The sequence below is a fragment of the Ranitomeya variabilis genome, chromosome 1 (genome assembly GCF_051348905.1).
Source record: "Ranitomeya variabilis isolate aRanVar5 chromosome 1, aRanVar5.hap1, whole genome shotgun sequence".
Lineage (NCBI taxonomy): Eukaryota > Metazoa > Chordata > Amphibia > Anura > Dendrobatidae > Ranitomeya > Ranitomeya variabilis.
The window spans coordinates 839012892-839033847 of record NC_135232.1 but is presented as its reverse complement, the minus strand read 5'-3'; the positions used below and the strand labels follow the sequence as shown (position 1 = coordinate 839033847).

General features: G+C 43.4%; 1 protein-coding gene across 7 annotated transcripts in view; it reads right to left on the bottom strand.

The window, feature by feature from the left end:
* Positions 1 to 923: 923 nt before the first annotated feature.
* The window catches only part of ARHGAP24 (Rho GTPase activating protein 24), a 1388018-nt gene continuing 1367985 nt past the window's right edge, over positions 924 to 20956 (bottom strand). For all 7 annotated transcript variants that reach the window (XM_077275809.1, XM_077275810.1, XM_077275813.1 and 4 more), the window contains 5 exons: positions 19065 to 19197; positions 16495 to 16568; positions 15685 to 15806; positions 5072 to 6146; positions 924 to 1735 (listed from right to left, as the gene is read on the bottom strand). In XM_077275809.1, the coding sequence (XP_077131924.1) occupies positions 1492 to 1735; positions 5072 to 6146; positions 15685 to 15806; positions 16495 to 16568; positions 19065 to 19197 (1648 nt within the window). In that variant the 3' untranslated portion in view covers positions 924 to 1491. The remainder of the gene's footprint in view (positions 1736 to 5071; positions 6147 to 15684; positions 15807 to 16494; positions 16569 to 19064; positions 19198 to 20956) is intronic.

Below are 20956 nucleotides of genomic sequence, written 5' to 3'. Positions count from 1 at the left end.
CCACCGACACCTCTTCACTTTACATTAACTACCAGCATCACCTCTGTGCCCAGTGATGGGCTGCAGTGGTAACGTGCACTGATAGGAGCAGCAGTGGTGAAGCTTCTCTCTAGCAGGGGTGGGTAGGCAACTGCTGAATTTATTATCTTATTATTCTTACCTTGAGAAAGCCCAAAGGCAAGAAAATGTAGACATGGAAATTGATTTTATAGAGATATAGTTGAATATATATGAATATAGTTAGTCAGACAGCATGAAAACAATGTACAGCTTGTTGCCTGGCCGACTATGTGCGGTAGTTAAATTCCAGGCTGAGGGTTAACTCCTAAGATCCCAACCACTTCTGTCCAGCCAATTATTTTCTATAAAGGAGTTAGCTGCTCAACCACCTCCACCTGCCTGTCAAATCCTGACTTGTGATTTTGCAGGGCTGATAACAAGTCCCAGCCCCCACCAGTCCCTACTTTCAGATCAGTTCTCCTAATCACTGCTCACAGGTTCACAAGACATGATTTTGGAAGAGGCTTATTTCTATACGCAAACATTGTTATAACACTGTAGACTTCAGAATAAGCCCTGATAAACCTTAATGTGCCAAAGTAGCAGGACAAAGCTACTGAACCACAACTAGCACTAAAGGAGAAGTGCCTACCCACCAGCTGCAAGGAAGTGATAGACTGTGCCGCTGTGGGCGGCCGAGAACACGTGTTGGGAATAATAAGCCTTAAAGAATATTGTTATAAAACCAATTTTCTACTATATTCATTACCTGATAGGTAATTTGGGGGAAGCATAAATCCAAATGGGCCGCTAAATTCAGAGTGTGACACAACCTAACATTAATGACCGGTCATAAACTATTTTTTTTAATAGACGTACAAGAATGAGATTTTATTAAAAAAAAGACTCAGGCATGGCTAGTTTTGCTGTAATGCTTTATAAAATTCTGTACACTTTCTTTTGGTCATAGGCAAGTTGGTTGGCACAAACATCAAATGCACAAAGTCTCATCCTATGTATTTTTTCTTTGTTTATTCCCTGTCAACATGGGAATCAACAATTGATATACAAAATAAGCTGATGGTAGCACAATGCGCAAAAATATTATATTATGTGTAAGTGCAAGGGTATATATAGACTTCATATAAAGCTTGACTGCAACAACATATCAATTTGCCATTTTAAATACAATACTTGCATTATTATAATTCTTGGAATACAATTCTGCTTTTATAACATAACACTTTATTTTTTTGTATTTTTAATCTATGTACACACATCCAGTTGTAACACTTGACAGTAGCATTATGGAGCATGTAATAATAAACCAGACTCTATTAGACGGATACTGCGTAAGATGTTGGTTAGTTGTAGTCTCCTTCCTCCCTAGAGAGTACCAAGTGATAAGAATTTCAGGTGACCAGCCACCTGCACACCCTCCTCATAAAAATCTACGGCTACATCTCATTGTCCAACACACTTTGGGCCACTTCACTGAATCCATATTGTGTTTCCTCTTTCTGGTCTACGAGGTTCAACTGTAAGGTCTCCAAAGGTTGAGAAAAATTGCTCCATCTCCTTCTGCAACATATCGTTTCTTTTCTCAGCGTCCTCTTTTGCACGTTCGGCATTTCTCATTTTAATTTCCACCATTGTGTATTTTTTCTTTTCTTGTTCCAGTTCCTCATGCAAGGAAACAACTTCTGTCTCCAGAGTTATATTTCTCTGTTCCAGGCTGAAGAAAAACAAAATGTTTTCAATAACATATCAATGAAATAGTGAATATGAGCTGTATACACTTGAGATGTCGGGGACATGATGCTTCCGCATGATTATGGATTCATTACAAAATGTGCTGTAAAATATAGTTAATATAACACTATAGTTTATCACAAGCATGCACAGTGTTAGAAATTTACATCTGGAAGTCTCTCACATTTGGTACAATCGCTATTGCTGTCCATCAAGCAGTCTCAAATGCTGATCCCTGTAGAACCCCGCCCACATCACTGATTGGCTGCATACTGTGTACACTGAAAGAAAATTGCGAATCAGTGGTGTGGGAGGACTTACACAGAGCAGTTGACTAGGCGGTCCAAGACAGCCAGTCTTGTAGTCATAATCTGCTGTTGATAAACTGATTTTATTGAAACAACACACATCCAAGTAAGTGATACATCACTGAATTTAGGGTCTCAACCCCTACATAATGCTGCTTTCAAATTACAAAGCAAAAACCTGCTGGCAGATTCCCTTTAATATTTTGACAGGTCTAAAATTGTTGAATACTGAACATTTCACAGTAAAGTTTAGAGATGAGCAGCATAAAATAGGGGCATACACTGAAAACAAGGGGCCCTATTACAAGATCCAATTTGGGATTGCTTCAGAGGGTGCTGGCTTCCCCTAAACCTACTTTTCATTTCGCCAGAAAATTATTTTTAACAATCTTGTTCCTTTGAAAATATTCTATTGCCTCCTTATGGAAAAGGGCACCTGAGCAGCTTGGCTGTTTCCCATAGCATCATCTGGGGAGTAAATTAATGTGTACTTCTATTAAAAATGTAAAGATGCCATTATTTTAGTAAATATGATTTTAGGTCTCCATTCAATGTTTGGCAGGTTTTCTTCATTCCACTGAGATCTTAAAGGAAACCTAACAGCTGATACATGCTGCCCGATTCACAGACAGCATGTACCATACAGTGGTTAATTGATTTCCACCATATATGTTTGACTGTGAAACGCATTTCAGAGAAAAATATACTTTAAAAGCCAACTAGAGACCAAGCCGCATGTGTTTCTTGTCAAAAAGGTGGGTTCCTGGCAGGGCCGTATTTGGTGTTCAAGGTACCCTAGGCACTTTAAGCTGTCACATCCTGTTAGGCGCCAGGATTCTCCCGCTGCGCAGGGTAGATCCCAAGCCTTGTCAGCATCGGCGGTCTCCCATTCAGCATTGGCCACTGCTGGTGCTGCTGAGCATAGACATCGGTCCCATCACCTTGCTCAGGCTCGTGCTGTTCGTCTGATTACTGCTGGCTCTTCAGCCAAGTCTATTTTAACCAGCAGTAGACAGCGACGAACGGATGCCTCTTGTAACTGCTTCAGGTTTCCAAAGATGCTAAGTGGTTAAACGAAGCTGCTCACTAGTTTATTTAATACAATTTAATTAAAAAACAGTCCTCAAAAGATGTTGAATAAGACGAGTGAAAAGAAACAAAAAAAGTAGCTTTAGCACAAAAGACGCCGACATGTCCTGAAGCGTCTTTTGCCTGAAAAACTCATGTAATTCACATAAGTCTAAAAAGACATTGTGTGCACATACCCTGAAAGTGCCCATACCCTTTACATAGGAGTTAAGCCCTCCCATACACATTAGACTAAAGTCCGAATCTGCCAATATCGAAAGCTTCCACCCAGAGTCTAATAAGTATGGGATCCCCTGACTGATGATGTTGAGAGAAAAAGATCCAGCATGTCCTATTAAGGACTGAAGATCCTTTAGTTCTCTAAATGATAAGACCCCCGAGATTTCTGGTGGCAGCTCTCTATTATAGAGAAGACAAGAGTGCTCAGGAGAGTGAGCGGCCCTGTATATGGGAGAGTAGGGAGAGATAGCTGCTGGCTGAATGATCAGATAGCTGTCTATAATTTATAGGGGCAAACACTTGTTCAGCTGACAAATACGGTAAGTAATCACGCCTTATTCCTGTGTCCTGTTGTGTATAAATATGTGACTTTCCAGATTTTGTGTTATTCTATGTCTGATAAAGAGACCTGTGTAGTCTCGAAAGTTGCGATTTGTTACCATCTTTTCAAATAGCCATTAAAAGGTGTTAACTACTGATGAGCGATTATACTCGTTACTCGAGATTTCCCGAGCATGCTCAGGTGATCTCCAAGTATTTGGATGTGCTCGGAGATTTAGTTTCTGTCTCTGTAGCTGCATGATTTGCGGCTGCTAGACAGCTTGAATACATGTGGGGATTTCATAAAAAACAGGCAACGCCCACATGTACTCAGACTGGCTAACAGGCGCAAATCATGCAGCTACAGAGACAGAAACTAAATCTCCGAGCACTCACAAATACTCAGAGATCACCCGAGCATGCTCGGGAAATCTCGAGTAATGAGTATACTCGCCCATCAGTAGTGTCAACCAATGAGGACTCCCAAATTTTAATATTGTTGTTACCAACCATCATCATACTGCGGACCATACTGGAACCACAGTACTGAATAGTTGCAGGCAGTAACACTAATAAACATTTAAAGGGGTGGTCCGAAAACAAAGTAATTTTCATTCTTAATCCCTAACTATTTAGTGCCATTATCTAAACTATTTTCTAATATACTTCCATTAAAAATTCCCTAACTATGTTATCTAACGGCTTTTCTTTCTTTTTATCATGTTTTATCTGAGATTCCCAGTTCATGCTGGGATGTGCAAATGAAGTATCATCAGAGCTGCAGCCCAGGCCCCCTTCCTGACATGAAATGTCATTAGTGACACCCGCTTCAGGGGCCTGGCTAGTCCCTGCACATTGTGCAAGGTGTACAATGACTGTTTCTGGATCCAATCAGTAGTAATGTGCGGGCACCAGAGCGGTGTCAGAATACCAGCAGAGACCAGCGCTACCCCCCACAAGTGACATCACCGGTCTCTGCACGCCGGGTATTCTGACACTGCTCTGTTGCCAGCTCGTTATTACTGATTTGAGCAGGCATAAGAGTGCACTGTCATTGTGCACAGAGCACAATGCGCAAGGACTAGCCTAGCTCCTGAAGAGAGCATCACTGATGACACTTTGGGCTACATTCCTTAAAGAATGTTTATGCAGTTTAATTGGCAGTTGGGGGGTGACGACGCCCTTTAAATATTATCTTTCTTGCCCTGTGAATACATGCAGCCAAGAACATAGCTATTCTATGTGCACAGGACGATCACGTTAAAGATCGTTTTATGCACATCCTATATAATGGAGGTATATTCTATCTATGAATGCTGTATTGCATCACTTTTAGAAGAATACTGTTGATTTATAAGTAGGATACAAAATATTAATAATACCTTTTTATTCTTGTCTCATACTCCATTTTTTGTTTTGACATTTCTTGCTTTAAACTGGACACAAGGCTGTGCAGTGCACTGTGATTGCTTGAGTTACTCACTACAAAAGTCTCACTGTTGTCACTGCTACTAGTAGCCCGGCTACTGCGACCTCCTGCACTTCTCCGGTCAAATTTGGTCTCAAAGTCACCTTGGTTGTTAATATCCTCATTAACAGGCCCATCTAAAACTGGATCTTCAAAATTTCCAGTGTAAAAGTCTTGCTCCGGACAAGTTGTTGTAGATGAGCGGCACGAGTTGGAGTTTTCGGGAAGGGATATTTCACATGATGATGTAGACCATGTTGCACTGTCTATGCTTTGTTTGTCATCAGAGTTCACCATGGAGAACTGTTGCTGGACATTATCATATGTAGACAACCTGTGCTGTTGGACTGATTCACCAGTAGAGTCTTTCTGTTTGTTATCTCTCAATGTGACATACCCATTAGGCAGCCAACTTGTGGTCCGACTGTTCAGAGCATTGCTCATAGTATCTGTACTGGACACTCCCATTTTCACTGCTCCATTTTGTACACTGTGTGTACCCATTTTTGTTCCCGAGCTCTTGAGAGATGAGGTTCTCCTTGCCTGTAAAGTACCGTTAGGTAATGAGTGATGCTTTTCATGTACTTCCACTGAACTACTAAAGGACCCATTGGTGACAATTCCACTACCCTTATTAAATGCAGGATTTTTTTTCACCATTAGTGGTGGGCTTCGGGAAACATCAAGTTTGTGAATGCTATTCCTTGGACTATTGGATTTACTTCCTGAAAGTCCAGTGGGAGAACCATTTTCAACACTGGATCTTTGTGGAGAATCAGATTTCTCCCATGAACAACGTCTCATTGCTATATCCTTTGTGTTGTTGTTCTCTTTGTTTTGTATTTGACCTAAAATAATTTTCTTCTGTAATTCATTATTATTGTTGCTCAATTCTTGTCCAATTTGATTTTGGCCATCTCCATCTTTGGGAAAAAGTATTTCATGTTCACTTATCATCACTGCCATCAATTGCTGAACCACAACAGTACCTGCAAAAGAATGAAAATTAATCTGGTTACACCATATGTAGCAAAATACAACAAAAGGAATATATATATTGGTCATAACATGTATAATAGGGCTTGGTGCCTGGATGCTGCCTGTGATTAACTGAGCTTAAAGTCATTGATTGCTCAGCCATAACTTCCTGGTGAAAGAGGTAGTGACCTGTAAATAGTTGTAGATTGGCTGCCCTAAAATAACAAAGGAGTGGCTTCAGAACAACTCTGTGACCATTCTTAACTTGCCCAGCCAGAGCCCTGACCTAAACCCAATTGAGCATCTCTGGAGAGACCTGAAAATGGCTGTCCACCAATGTTCACCATCCAACCTGACGAAACGGGAGAGGATCTGCAAAGAAGAATGGCAGAGGATCCCCAAATCCAGGTGTGAAAAACTTGCTGCATCATTCCCAAGAAGACCCATGGCTGTACTAGCTCCAAAGGGTGCTTCTACTCAATACTGAGCAAAGGGTCTGAATACTTATGACCATGTGATATTTCAGTTTTTCTTTTTTAATAAATTTACAAAAATGTCTACATTTCTGTGTTTTTCAGTCAAGATGGGGTGCAGAGTGTATATTAATGAGAAAAAAAATGAACTTTTTTGAATTTACCAAATGGCTGAAACAAAGAGTGAAAAATTTAAAGGGGTCTGAATACTCTCCGTACCCACTGTATCAGGAAACTATCTGGCTGGGGTATTGTATATATCAGGGAACTCTCTGGCTGGGATACTGTATATATCAGAGAACTCTCTGGCTGGAGTACTGTATATAATATGAGGGAGCTCTCTGGATGGGGTACTGTATATATTAGGAAACTCTTTGACTTGGGTACTGTATACAGTGGGGGGAATAAGTATTTGATCCCTTGCTGATTTTGCAAGTTTGTCCACTGACAAAAACATGAACAGTCTATCATTTTAGGGTAGGTTAATTTTAACATTGAGAGATGCAACCCCTGGCAAAAATTATGGAATCACTGGCCGTGGAGGATGTTCATTCAGTTGTTTAATCTTGTAGAAAAAAAGCAGATCACAGCCATGGAACAAAACTACAGTCATTTCAAATGACAGCTTTCTGGCTTTAATAAACACTAAAAGAAATCAAGAACAAAAAATGTTGAACTCAGTAATGGTTAATTTTTTAGAACAAGCAGAGGGAAAAAATTATGGACTCACTCAATTATGTGGGAAAAAATTATGGAATCACCCTCTAAATTTCAATTCCCAAAACTAACACCTGCATCAAATTAGATCTGCTCGTTATTCTGCATCTAAAAAGGAGTGATCACACCTCGGAGATCTGTTGCACCAAGTGAACTGACATGAATCATGGCTCCAACATAAAAGATGTCAATTGAAACAAAGGAGAGGATTATCAAACTCTTAAAGGAGGGTAAATCATCAAGCAATGTTTCAAAAGATGTTGATTGTTCACAGTCAGCTGTGTCTAAAATCTGGACCAAATACAAACAACATGAGAAGGTTGTTAAAGGCAAACATACTGGTAGACCAAGGAAGACATCAAAGTGTCAAGACCGGAAACTTAAAGCATTAAGCATCATCATTAAGTAGTCATTGTCTATTCAATTTACCCATTAAGTCTAACTTTATGTACAGTCATGTTTTCACTTTCACACACCAACACTTCATGCTCTTTCTTTCTCCCATTCTTTTCTTTACCATAGATATGTATTCCCATTTTAGTATTTTTTACAGTGCCAATGGATACATACATTCATTCACCCTTTATATTAAATATTATCCTTATTTTTTAATAATTTGAATTTCCCTCACACTTCTTTCACATTTTACAGATTAATTTTATACATTGGACTTCAGTGATACTGACATGAAGCACTGTGATACTTTTTGACTCCATGGTGCACATGCATTGTCAGACCTCTCAGGATCTCCATTCTGGCTAGGCAACAGGACCGTGGGATGCTTGTGTTTGCCAGGACACCGGACGTTATGATCAGAGTCCCTCTGGGTGGAGTTTCCCTATTATGATGAGGACTCGGACAGTGCATGCAGTGCTTACATGGTTTCAATGCATACCATATCCTACTCTTGTCATACCCACATACACATCTGACACAGAGACATAAAAAAGCGAGACTGAGACTGCAGTTTGCCAAAATGTACATGAGTATTCCAAAATCCTTCTGGGAGAGCAAATTGTGGACTGTGTGAAAGGCATCATAAAATCTGAAGATTTTCAAAATATGTTGGGTCGTAATCAGCATTGGACTGGAGCACCTTGGGCCCACCAGAGAAAATCATTCTTGGGGCCCACTATGTAGCTACATAGAAATAAATACAAGACCACCAATTGTGCGATATAACACACTAACATCATATATAACATCAGGGCATAACATAAGGTAGTACACGTCTTAATGATATGGCAGGGGTTGGCGCCAACATTTTGGTTCAAACTCAATGATAAATGTCTCCTGGTGTTTATTAACCACTAGGCAAATGTGTTATAGCACTAGTGTAAAGGAGGGGATTTTATGACATCTCATCTATACGCTGAGAAAATCCACGGCGGTAGTAGTAAATGCAGCAATATCTGCACAATGTGTGTGTGGATCTTTCCGCTGTTAATTTGCTGTTTGATTTCTGCAGCAAATACATTATATGAATGCCCCCTCTTCTAGTGGTGCGGGTCTTAGATCACATCTCCCCATACACTTTTTACAAAAATCTCTCTGCCACCTATAAGGCCATAACGTTTTTTGAAGGGCCTCATATTGTTAGTAGCAGGGAAAGAAAAGTTTTAGTCAGGGTTGATAAAGGGGGGGAGGGGATCAATCGGGTGATACAGGGAGAGGGGACGCAGTCAGTCAGGGGTCATACAGGGGGAGAGGGGCTCAGTCAGTCAGGGTTGATAAGGGGGAGAGGGGCTCAGGGGTGATACAGAGGGAGGTGGCACTGCCAGAGGTGATACAGGAGGAAGGGACACAGTCAATCATGGGTGATACAGGGAGAGGTGGCGCAGTCAGGGTGATACATGGGGAGGTGGCGCAATCAGAGTGAGGTGGCGCAGTCAGAGTGATACAGGGGGAGGTGGCGCAGTCAGGGTGATACAGAGTGAGGTGGTGCAGTCGGTGATACAGGGGGAGGTGGCGCAGTCAGGGTGATACAGGGGGAGGTGGCGCAATCAGGGTGAGGTGGCGCAGTCAGGGTGACTCCGGGGGAGGTGGCGCAGTCAGGATGATTCCGGGGGAGGTGGCACAGACAGGGTGATACAGGGGGAGGTGGTTCAGTCGGTGATACAGGGGGACTTGTACAGTCCGTGATGTAGGGGAGGTGGCGCAGTCAGGGTGATACAGGGGGAGGAGGTGCAGTCAGGGTGATACAGGTGGGGACACAGTCAGTCAGGGGTGATACCTGGGGAGTGGACACAGTCAGGGGTGATACCAGGGTAGGTGGTGCAGTCGGAGGTAATACAGGGGGAAAGAGGCTCAATCAGGATGATACAGGGGGAGGTGGCACAGTCAGGGGTGATACAAGAAGAGGGGGTGCTGTCAGGGGTAATACAGGGGTAGAGGGGCTCAGTCAGGGTGATTCCGGAGTGAGGGGGTGCATTCAGGGATAATACAGGTGTAGAGGGGTTCAGTCAGGGTGATTCTGGGGCGAGGGGATTCAGCAGGGGTGATACAGGGGAGGTGGTGCAGTCTGGGGTAATACAGGGCCTCAGTTAGGGTGATTCCAGGGTGAGGGGATTCAGTAGGGGTGATACGGGGGCAGGGGAGCAGTCAGGGGTGATACTGGAGGAGGGGTTACAGTCAGGGGTAATACAGGGGTAGAGGGGCTCAGAATGAGTCCGGGGCAAGGGGATTCATTAGTGGTGATACAGGAGGAGGGGGTGCGGTCAATGATAATACATGGGTAGAGGGGCTCAGTCAGGGTGATTCCGGCGTGAGGGGATTCAGCAGGGGTGATGCAGGGGTGGGGGTGGTGTCAGGGGTGATACGGGGGAGGGGGTGCAGTCAGGGTGATTCAGGGATGAGGGAGTGCAGTCAGGGGTAATATAGAGGGAGGGGGCTCAGTCAGGGGTGATATAGAGGGAAGGGGTGCAGTCAGAAGTGATATAGTGGGAGGGGATGCAGTCAGTCAGGAGTGAAATTCATTCATTCATCCCTAAGTAGCTTAGCTGGATCCCCTCTCTCACCCCAGACTAAAGGCCCCCATTTATGCTTACTTTTAGGGTGGCAGGGGGGCCCTTGCTCAACCTTTGCAGTTGTAGCAGGGAGCCCTTTATCTCCCTCTCCTGCTTACACTGTGGGGGAGGGGAGCGCGCGTTACAGATGACAACACAGCTTATTACCTGAGCTTTGCTGTACGGCTGGGGAGATGACACAAACAAAGCTAACAGTGATTGGCTGCGCTGTGGCCAGTCAATATTACCTTAAACCTTATTAAGGCTGTGTGCACACGTTCCGGATTTTTCGCTTTTTTTCGCTATAAAAACGCTTAAAATACGCATACATATGCATCCCATCATTTATAATGCATTCCGCAAATTTTGTGCATATGTTGCGGGTTTTTTTCCATGGAAAAAACGTATCGTGGAAAAAAACGCATCATGTTCATTAATTTTGCAGATTTTTGCGGATTTCCCACTATATTATTGCATCCCAGAACCTCCGGAAAAAAACGCTAAATATCTGCAAAAAAAAAAGCGCAAAAAATGCGAGTAATACGCGAAAAAAAAACGAATGCGGATTTCTTGCAGAAAATGTCCGGTTTTGTTCAGGAAATTTCAGCAAGAAATCCTGACGTGTGCACATAGCCTTAAGAGCTGCTCCACCGCAGGGAAGAGTGGTGAGTAACAGAAAAAGTCATCAGGATACAAGCACTGTGCTACTTACAAATCCTGAGCCGCAGTCTGCAGCAGCTGAACATGTCAGCTGTTATCAGTGACGCCCGCACTGTTCTCTGAGTAGCTCTGAGCGCCGGAGCCGGGAGTAGTGGTGACGTCATGCTGGGAGGACGTCCTGCTCGTGGCTCCGCTCAGAGCTAGTCAGAGAGCAGTGCGGGCGTCACTGATGACATGTTCGGCTCCTGCTGCTGCAGACTGCGGCTCAGGATTTGTAAGTGACACAGCGCTCATGTGCATACTGCGGCAAACACTGCCCGCTGCTAAAGTGAAATTAATATTCACCCCTCTCCATGCCCATGGGGGCGTGGGAAGCAGTGAATATTCATTTCCCTTTAGCAGCGGGGACAGGGGCTTCTACTTCCTGTCACCCGCTGCTGCTCCGCTGGTACCGGGGGCCCCCATAGTAGCTGCCCACTGGCTGGGGGCCCATGGAGCAGTGAGGGGCCCTAGGCAGCTGCTGGCCAGTATGCCAGCAGGTGTCAGTGCCTGGGTCCACCTGAGAATCCTCCGGTTCTCCGGGGGACAAGACAAACCCTGATCGCAATGTAGTGCCCAGTGGCAGAAAGCTGAGTTTGTGTCCTAGGTCATGGGTCTTTCAGTAGGGCAATGACACAAAACATATGGTATTTCAAGAAGCACCCAGAAATGGATGGTAACAAAGCACTGGAGAGTTCTGACGTGGCCAGCAATGAGTCCAGATCTAAATCCTATTAAACACCTGTGAAGAGATCTTAAAATTTATGTTGCAAGAAAACCCCCATCAAATATGAGAGACCTGGAGCAGTTTGCAGAAGAAGAGAGGTCCAAAATTCCAGCTGAGAGGTGTGAGAAGCTTGTTGATGGTTATAGGAAGCAACTGATTGCAGCTATTTATTCCAAAGGGTGTGCAACTAAATATTAATTTGAGGGTGCCAACAATTTAGTCTGGCCTATTTTGGGGTTATTGTGGGAAATTAAGTCAAAGGTGCCATTTTTTCTCTTTTTTTTTGTGTTGTTCCCATATACAGAAAGGAAATAAACATGTGTATAACAAAATATGTGTAGTTGCAATAATTTTCTGGGAGAAATTTTCTGGAACAATTTTAAGGGTGCCAACATTTTCGGCCATGATTGTATAAGGCCGGTTTCACACGTCAGTGGCTCCGATACGTGAGGTGACAGTTTCCTCACGTACCGGAGACACTGACACACGTGGACCCATTAAAATCAATGCATCTGTTCAGATGTCATTGATTTTTTGCGGACCATGTCTCCGTGTGCCAAACACGGAGACATGTCAGTGTTCGTGGGAGCACACATATTACACGGACCCATTAAAGTCAATGTAAAACACGGACCGCACACGGACGTTCTCCGTTTGCAGTCCGTGTGCCGTGCAGGGGACAGTGCTACAGTAAGCGCTGTCCCCCCCACTAGTGCTGAATCTGTGATTCATATGTTCCCTGCAGCAGCGTTTGCTGCAGAGAAAATATGAATAATAGTGTTTAAAATAAAGATCTATCTGTCCGCCGCCCTCCCACCCCCTGTGCGCCCCCCCCCCCGCTGTTCTGAAAATACTCACCCGCTCCCTCGTTGGCTGTCGCTGCTTCCTGGTCTGGCCCCATCTTCTCCTGTATGCGGTCACGTGGGGCCGCCGATTACAGTAATGAATATGCGGCTCCACCCCTATGGGAGGTGGAGCCGCCTATTCATGACTGTAAATGAGCAGCCCCACGTGACCGCATACAGTAGAAGGTGCGGCCAGACCAGGAAGCAGCGACACCCAACGAGGGAGCGGGTGAGTATTTTCAGAACAGCGGGGGGGGGCGCACAAGGGGTGGGAGGGCGGCGGACAGATAGATCTTTATTTTAAACACTATTATTCATATTTTCTCTGCAGCAAACGCTGCTGCAGGGAACAAATGAATCGCGGATTCAGCACCAGATGCTGGTACGTGTGGTACCCAGCACGGTGCGTGTGGTACCCAGTGGGCACACGGGCGGCACAAGAGTGCCGCACATGTGCCACACTGATGTTCACCAGAAACGCAGGGGCACACGGACACGGATAATTCCGGTACCGATTTTTTCCGGTACCGGAATTATCTGGACGTGTGGGACAGCCCTAAGGGTATGTTTCCACATTCAGTTTTGCTTCAGGCTTTGGTCAGGATTTTATGCAGGTAAAATCCTGACCAAAACTGCACCTGAGGTCACTGGCAGGTCACCTGCGGTGTACCTGCGTGTTTTGCTCATAGTAGCAAAATGCTGCGTTTAGAAAAAACGCACCATGCATGCGTTTTCGCGGCAAAAACGCGTGCGTTTTTAAACGCATAGTGGAGTCTGGATTTCATGAAATCCCATCCACTATGCTGTAACATCTGGACGCTGTGTTTTTGACGCTGCGGAAAAACGCAGCGTCAAAAACGCAGCGTTTCCTGAACGTGGAAACATACCCTAAGAGGAAGTTGTCTGGCTTATGCAGGGGTTGCATGGGCATATAACACAGCCGAGTGCTCCTCACGTGTGCTGCGATTCTCTGATGCGAGAGGCTCGGAGCACAGAGTACTGACACTCGGCTCACGCTCACAGCAGTGCTGGAGCCGAGTGTCATTAGCATATGGCATCAGATGCTATACATTAGCGTAATTCCAGCTTTATACGGTGTGTTTAAAGGGAACCTGTCAGCAGGTTTTTGCTTTCTCATCTGAGAGCAGCCTGACGTAGGCATAGAGAAGCAGAATCCAATAATAGATCACGTAGATTACTAGGTGCAGCCATTCTGACAAGATCATAGCTTTTAGATTAAGGCTATGTGCACACGTTGCGGATTTTGCTGCAGATCCACAGGGGATCTGCAGCTGCGGGTGTGCAGCAGTTTTCCATGAGTTTACAGTACCCATGTAAACCTATGGAAAACAGAAACCGCCGTGCACATGCTGCGGAAAAAAACACACGGAAACGCAGCTTTTTACATTCTGCAGAATGTCAATTCTTTGTGTGGATTCCGCTGCGGTTTACACCTGCTCCATAATAGGAATCCGCAGGTGGAATCCGCACAAATTCCGCATAAAATCCGCGGTAATTCTGTAGTTAATAAGCAGGTAAAACGCAGTGCCTTTTACCTGTGCTGCGGAAAAATACGCCAACCTCAAAAATACGTGTGCACATAACCTTATAATGAAGCAGATCTGAGAAAGCTAACCCCACCCACAGCAGGTTCTCCATGTACAGAGTCCATAAACAGAGAGGTGCTTAGTTGCAGGACTATGTTAATCTTAGTGATAAAACCTTCAGTTAGTAAACAACAGCACAACATACTTTGACAAGTGACACATCCTTAAATTCTGTGTTTCAGCCTCTATCTCCTGCTGACTTCAGATTACATTGCAAAAACATGCTGACAGATTCCCTTTAAATGAAATGCTGCATTTTTTTCTGCAGCAAAACCTGAGTGCTTGGCAGGAAAGAAGCTACAGTAAAAACACAGGTTTTTCTGCGGTTTTTGGCAGCATTCTTGGTGCGGTGTTGGTGCATTTTTCATGTTTTTTTTCCATTCAATTCAATGGGTGACAAATGCTGGAAAAAAGGCTGAAAGAAGTGACACTCTTTATGTCCAAAAAAACAAGCAAAGCACAAAATACTGATGATAACAAAACAACAATTTGTGTGCAGGAGATTTCTGAAATCTCATAGACATAGCTGGTACTGTGAAATGCAGCTGGAAATTAGCATTAAAAAAAAAGCAGCAAAAACGCCCTGTGTGAACTTCATGTTTTCTTAAATGTAAAGAGAAGGAAATAAAAAAAAGCGCTAAAGGTTTCTAGAGTGATTGATGCTTTCTAATTTGCTTATCAACTTCTAACATCTACAATTCTCCTCTCTTGTGGAATAGTCATTACATATCGACTATGAGTTTTCCACTTGCTGGGGAAGCTGACACTTTCAGTGAATAATTCAGGAATGATGGTAAAGAATGTTCAGTTTTGCTTTTCGTTTTAATCCCCCAGACTTAGTGCTGTATTTTGTATGTGTTCTGTAGACCTGATTATTGTGATGACAGGGGATATTACACCAGATATGATATAGAGAAAATATTGATTGCTTAATTAGATGTATGGAACATGATCTCATTTATTCACACAATCTAAAATTGTAACATGATGTCATTGTTATGGTAGTCGTGTAGCTCTTTATCCTGGGGGGATCATGCTTCACACCATCAACCAGCCAGACAGGTGAGATCATGCATCAGATGTGTGAATGATCGCGAGACCACCCTGTCCTACTAGATTCTTGAGGCAGGAGACATCTGCTATAACATTGCTATCACCTATTCTGTATAAGCAAGCATATTTTATCCCATTAAAGAGAAACTGTCACTACGACAGGATCCTTACAGAGATAAAATAAGTGCAGTGTTATTCAAAGTACGAAAACAATCTTGGATCTTCACTGCCTCTCTTTCCTGATGAGAAAACCCCATTCATAGCGTCTCATAAATGCCATAATTGCATAATTCATAAGCCCCTTGCCCAATAGCATATGCCATATATAATGGGAAAAAATTCTCATTGATGAATTCCATTAGCAAATCTATTTAACACCAAAGAATATTGACCGAACTGCAAAAATGTACACATCCAACTTACCTTCCATTATAGTCATGGGATCCTCCACCTTAGGCCGCAAAATATTGGGACCGAATACTGTAGCAAGGTTCTGTACACTCATTTTATTTACCCCCGAGTATGACTGAACTTCATCCAGAAACCTAAAATAGAAATGTGAAAAAAAATGATTTAAGGTAGATTATATAAAAGCAACCCATGCAGGTATTCTGTACTGCGCCCCATAATGTAGCACAATGTGATAAATTATGCACCTATGTTACAGGTAGAGCCACTGTATATATTTATTGGTAGGATCTATGAAGACCCCAAAATTAGATCCAACATTTACTACATAAATGGTTAAATTTTATGAATTACTTCTTTGTTTCTGATGTAACTGATAACTACGTGGGTGGGCGCTCATGTGACCAGATGTATGCGCTTTGCATACTTGTGGTCACATGACATGTAATGACTGGCAGCCTGCTCTCCTGACCTACCTGTCTCACACTGGCAATTCCTCCTCTCATTTAAAATAATCTCTGGAGGCAGATTCTCAGGGAGATCTATCCCGGCCATTAGATCTTAACAGCTCATTTAGATATTGAGAAAAACATGGATTTCTCTGGAATAAAACATTGGATCACAGATGGCAAGGTGTCATTTTATTCAACTATGTATGAACTACATGCCCATATAAACAGCTTGGGAGAGTAGATGCTACTGACAGACTCTGATCAATTATTTATTAGATAATAAACACATTTTTACATATATACTATATATATATATATATATATATATATATATTAATGATAGTTCTCTTTATGTAGTACACACAAATCTTACCTACAAATGTACTTTAACAAGTTGTAGTTTGCTGTCGGAAGGCTTTTCACTTGCTTTACTAGTTCAGCCACTCCCTGTAAAGTGAAATGAGCATCATCATTATGAAGAGTACTGTCATAAAGCAGAAAACTGTGAGAGCTGACATTGTGATGGGGTGAATAATCTATGCTTCTTTTCCTGAAACATTCAAATTGCACGTGATGTTTCAAAAGAGGAGTGAAATGCCCAATCAGCGTTATCTCAGATCCAGGCCACTAAACTAGGGAGTCTGCTGCATAATACTGCTGGAACTGTTCTTGTGCCCACGCCATCACCGTGATGTATTAGTGTGACTGGCACATTGTATAAACAAGATCACCACCACATATTAGGCAGAAGGGGTTCAACTCAGAAGGGTACTTGAAGATCAATGTAACTGGCCTTTGTATAATGGTTATCTGGAAGACTACGATGTACGAGGAACATAAAATGGTGTCCTAATAAAGCAATATTTTCTAGGTAAAATTGTTGTACAATTTAATGTTGCTGAAAGTAAGAGACAAATGACATGGCATTTTACTGATTTAAAAATTTTGGACTAAACCAGGATTAAAAAAAGGATTTACTCTGTGTAAATTCAAAGTATGAATGGTCTGCATATTAGGGCTGTCCCACACGTCCAGATAATTCCGGTACCGGAAACAATCGGTACCGGAATTATCCGTGTCCGTGTGCCCCTACGTTTCTTGTGTACATCAGTGTGTCACACTTGCGGCACACGTGTGCCGCCCATGTTCCCACTGGGTACCACACGCACCATGCTGGGTACCACACGTAGGAGCATCTGGTGCTGAAGCTGCGATTCATATGTTCCCTGCAGCAGCGTTTGCTGCAGAGAAGATATGAATAATAGTGTTTAAAATAAAGATCTATGTGTCCGCCGCCCTCCCACCCCCTGTGCGCCCCCCCCGCTGTTCAGAAAATACTCACCCGCTCCCTCTTTGGCTGTCACTCCTTCCTCTCTGCCCCGCGCCTCCTACTGTATGCGGTCACGTGGGGCCACTCATTTACAATCATGAATAGTCGGCTCCGCCCCTATGGGAGGTGGAGCCACATATTCATGACTGTAAATGATCGGCCCCACGTGACCGCATACAGGAGAAGATGGGGCCAGACCAGGAAGGAGCGACAGCCAACGTGGGAGCGGGTGAGTATTTTCTGAACAGCGGGGGGGGGGCGCACAGTTCTGGACACATAGATCTTTATTTTAAACACTATTATTCATATTTTCTCTGCAGCAAACGCTGCTGCAGGGAACATATGAATCGCGGCTTCAGCACGATGCAGGGTACCACACGCGTGGGTACCACACGCTCCGTGTGGTACCCACTCGCCATATGGGCGGCACACGTGTACCGCACGTATGGCCTACGTGAGTTCCCAGGCACACGGACATGGATAACTCCGGTACCGATTTATTCCGGTACCGGAATTATCTGGACGTGTGGGACAGCCCTTAGGGGTAGTCGGAGGTAATTCTGGAAATGGGTTGTGGTCTCGCAATTACGGTACATAAAACGCCAGAGGCAACAGAGCATTGCGATACAAAAGGATGGTACAACAATGTGAATGAATGCCAAGGTCATACTTTGTAGGATGTAGCATCCCTTGGACTCATATTGGCAGGGAAGGTTTGAGCAAGCATCACCCATCCTAATGTAACCTGTCTGCCAGGCCTAAAAGCAGAACTGTGTAATTTTTACTATTTTAGTGTTCTGCTGTTCCTGATTATTTGCCCATCAGGTGTAAGAGAAGACAATGAACACTGTGCCTTTTTGGGACTGTACAACTTATGCCTTGTACGGTATAAAGTGACTGTAGTCACCAAGATCCCTGTGCATGTACGTAAGTGTTCGCTTGCATGAGCGTATACATCGGACAAGTGATATCGCATAGTACCTGGACCAATGTTATTTTATAGGGCAGTGCGGAACAGCGTTTTTTTTAAACCGATTTGACATAAGAAAAAAATTGCAGCATGCTACGATTTTCAATGCAAATCGGATAGCACCCACTCATTCAAGTCTATGGGTGCTTGGAAAACATTGGACTGCAGTCGGATGACATCTGCGTGCTGTCTCATTTCTGACGACGCACACAATGGAGAAGATGGAGAAATTTTGTTCTCCAGCTTCTCCTCACCTGTACTACAATTTTCTCATCTGAGAGAATGGGATCACACTAAGCTGACACTCTGAATAAATTCGGATCAAAGTATGATTGGAGTGTCATTGTCATAATCGATCCGAGGAGAGAATCTACGCTCCTGTGACCCTGGCCTAAGAAAAACATTCTTGTAGTTTGCACCATGAGTGACCATGACCTTGAGCTGTGGTAGGAACACCTGACATAATTACAGTAGTAAATTTTCTATTGGCTAGCTATATCCCAATTTCTGAAGGATCAGCTCTGGAGCTTCCTGCCTCTTTTTACCTATGATATAGTGCGTAATACAGTAAACAGAGTGTAAATGAAAAAAAGTGAATTTGCTGAAGCCGGCCTTCACCCTCTCCCTATTCTCGGCTACTCACTGATTCCTCCTCCTTGCTCAGCTGCTTTGCGCATGAGAGGAAATCTTCATACTTTGAATATGGGATGACAGGCTCCGGCAGCTCTCGCAGGTACAGCTTCAGAAGGGAGGCCACTGTGTGGACATCTGTGTTACTGTAGATAACAGACAAGAACGACGTGGTTAATATGGAAACATCAGTCTGGTAATCCTCGGCATAGTGTCTGAGCTGTGCCATAGTTCAATTCATCATTTCTGTAATACCTCTAAAAAACAATCTTTTTCATTTCCTCCCTGTCTGCTTTTACCTTCATGTCAAATTAAATAAACCCGTGCTTTAGTCATTTCTCTATAAGTGCGCGCCTACTGACAGAACGGTACCGGACCAGCTATATATAAAAAGCGGCATAGAAAGCAGAACAATGCATCATAATCAGGTGTAGAGTTATAAATATTATACCTGAAAATATACAAGTGTTCATTATGCACTAGTAATAGTCTGTTGGCAGAGGGGAAGTAATTACATTATATCACAAAAGTGAGTACACCCCTAAGTGACAATAGCAAAAGTTGTGTCCAATTAGCCATTTTCCTGACTCAGTGTCATGTGTCTCATTAATATTACAAGGTCTCAGGGGTGAATGGGGATCCGGTGTGTTATATTTAATGTTATCGCTCTCATACTGATCACTGGAAATTCAACACGGCACCCCATCGCAAAAAAAAGAATTGTGGTTGTTGTACATAAAGATGGCATAGGCTATAAGAAGATTGCCAGCACCCTGAAATTGATCTGCAGCACAATGGCCAAGATCATACAGCGGTTTATCAAGACAGGTCCCTCTCAGAACTGGCCTCGCCATGGTCGACCAAAGAAGTTGAGTCCCCTTGCTCAGCGTCATATCCAGAATTTCTCTTTTGAAAATAGAGGTATGAGTGCTGACACCACTGCTCCAGAGGTTAAAGGGGTGGGGGGAGGCAGCCTATTGGTGCTAAAACCATGTTGCATACTGTATCAAATTGGTTTGCTTGGCTGTCGTTCCAGAAGGAAGCCTCTTCTAAAAATGATGCACAAGAAAACCCCGAAACAGTTTGCTGAAGACAAGCAGTCTAAGAAAATGGCTTACTTTAGCCATGTCTTGTGGTCTGATGAGACCAAGATAAACTTACTTGGTTCAGATGTTGTCAAGTGTGTGTGGCAGTAACTAGGTGAAGAGTACAAAGACAATTGTGTCTTGCCTACAGTCAAGCATGGTGGTGGGAGTGTCATGGTTTGGGTTTGCATGAGTGTTGCTGGCTGTGGGGAGCTACAGATCATTGAGGGAACCATGAATGCCAACATGCACTGTGACATACTGAAGCAGAGCATAATCTTTCCCTTCAGAAACTGAGCTGCAGGGCAGTATCCCAACATGATTACGACCCCAAACACACCTCCAAGACAACAACTGCCTCGCTAAAGAAACTTTCAGTGTTTATTCTGAATCTACACTGTTACATATAGAGATAAAATGGCATTTGAACAAGCAAATGGCTCACAAAAATGAGAGCCATGTTTAGGCCAACGTTCACCATCCAACCTGACGAACTGGAGAGGATCTGCAAGGAAGAATGGCAGAGGATCCCCAAATCCAGGTGTGAAAAACTTGTTGCATCATTCCCAAGATAACTCATGGCTGTGCTAGTTCAAAAGGGTACAACCTATAATTTCTCATGGAAGTAAGCACCAAAAATATGAAATAACTGTATAATTTTTATTTCAACCAAAAATTACATAACACATAAAATCAGTACATATAAAAGGAATACAGACACACAAAAACTGCAAACACAGTGCATGTATTAAATGCAAAACATGTGTCAATGAGGCTGAGGTAAAGTTTTATCAATATGGTTGCCTATAGTTATAAGTAT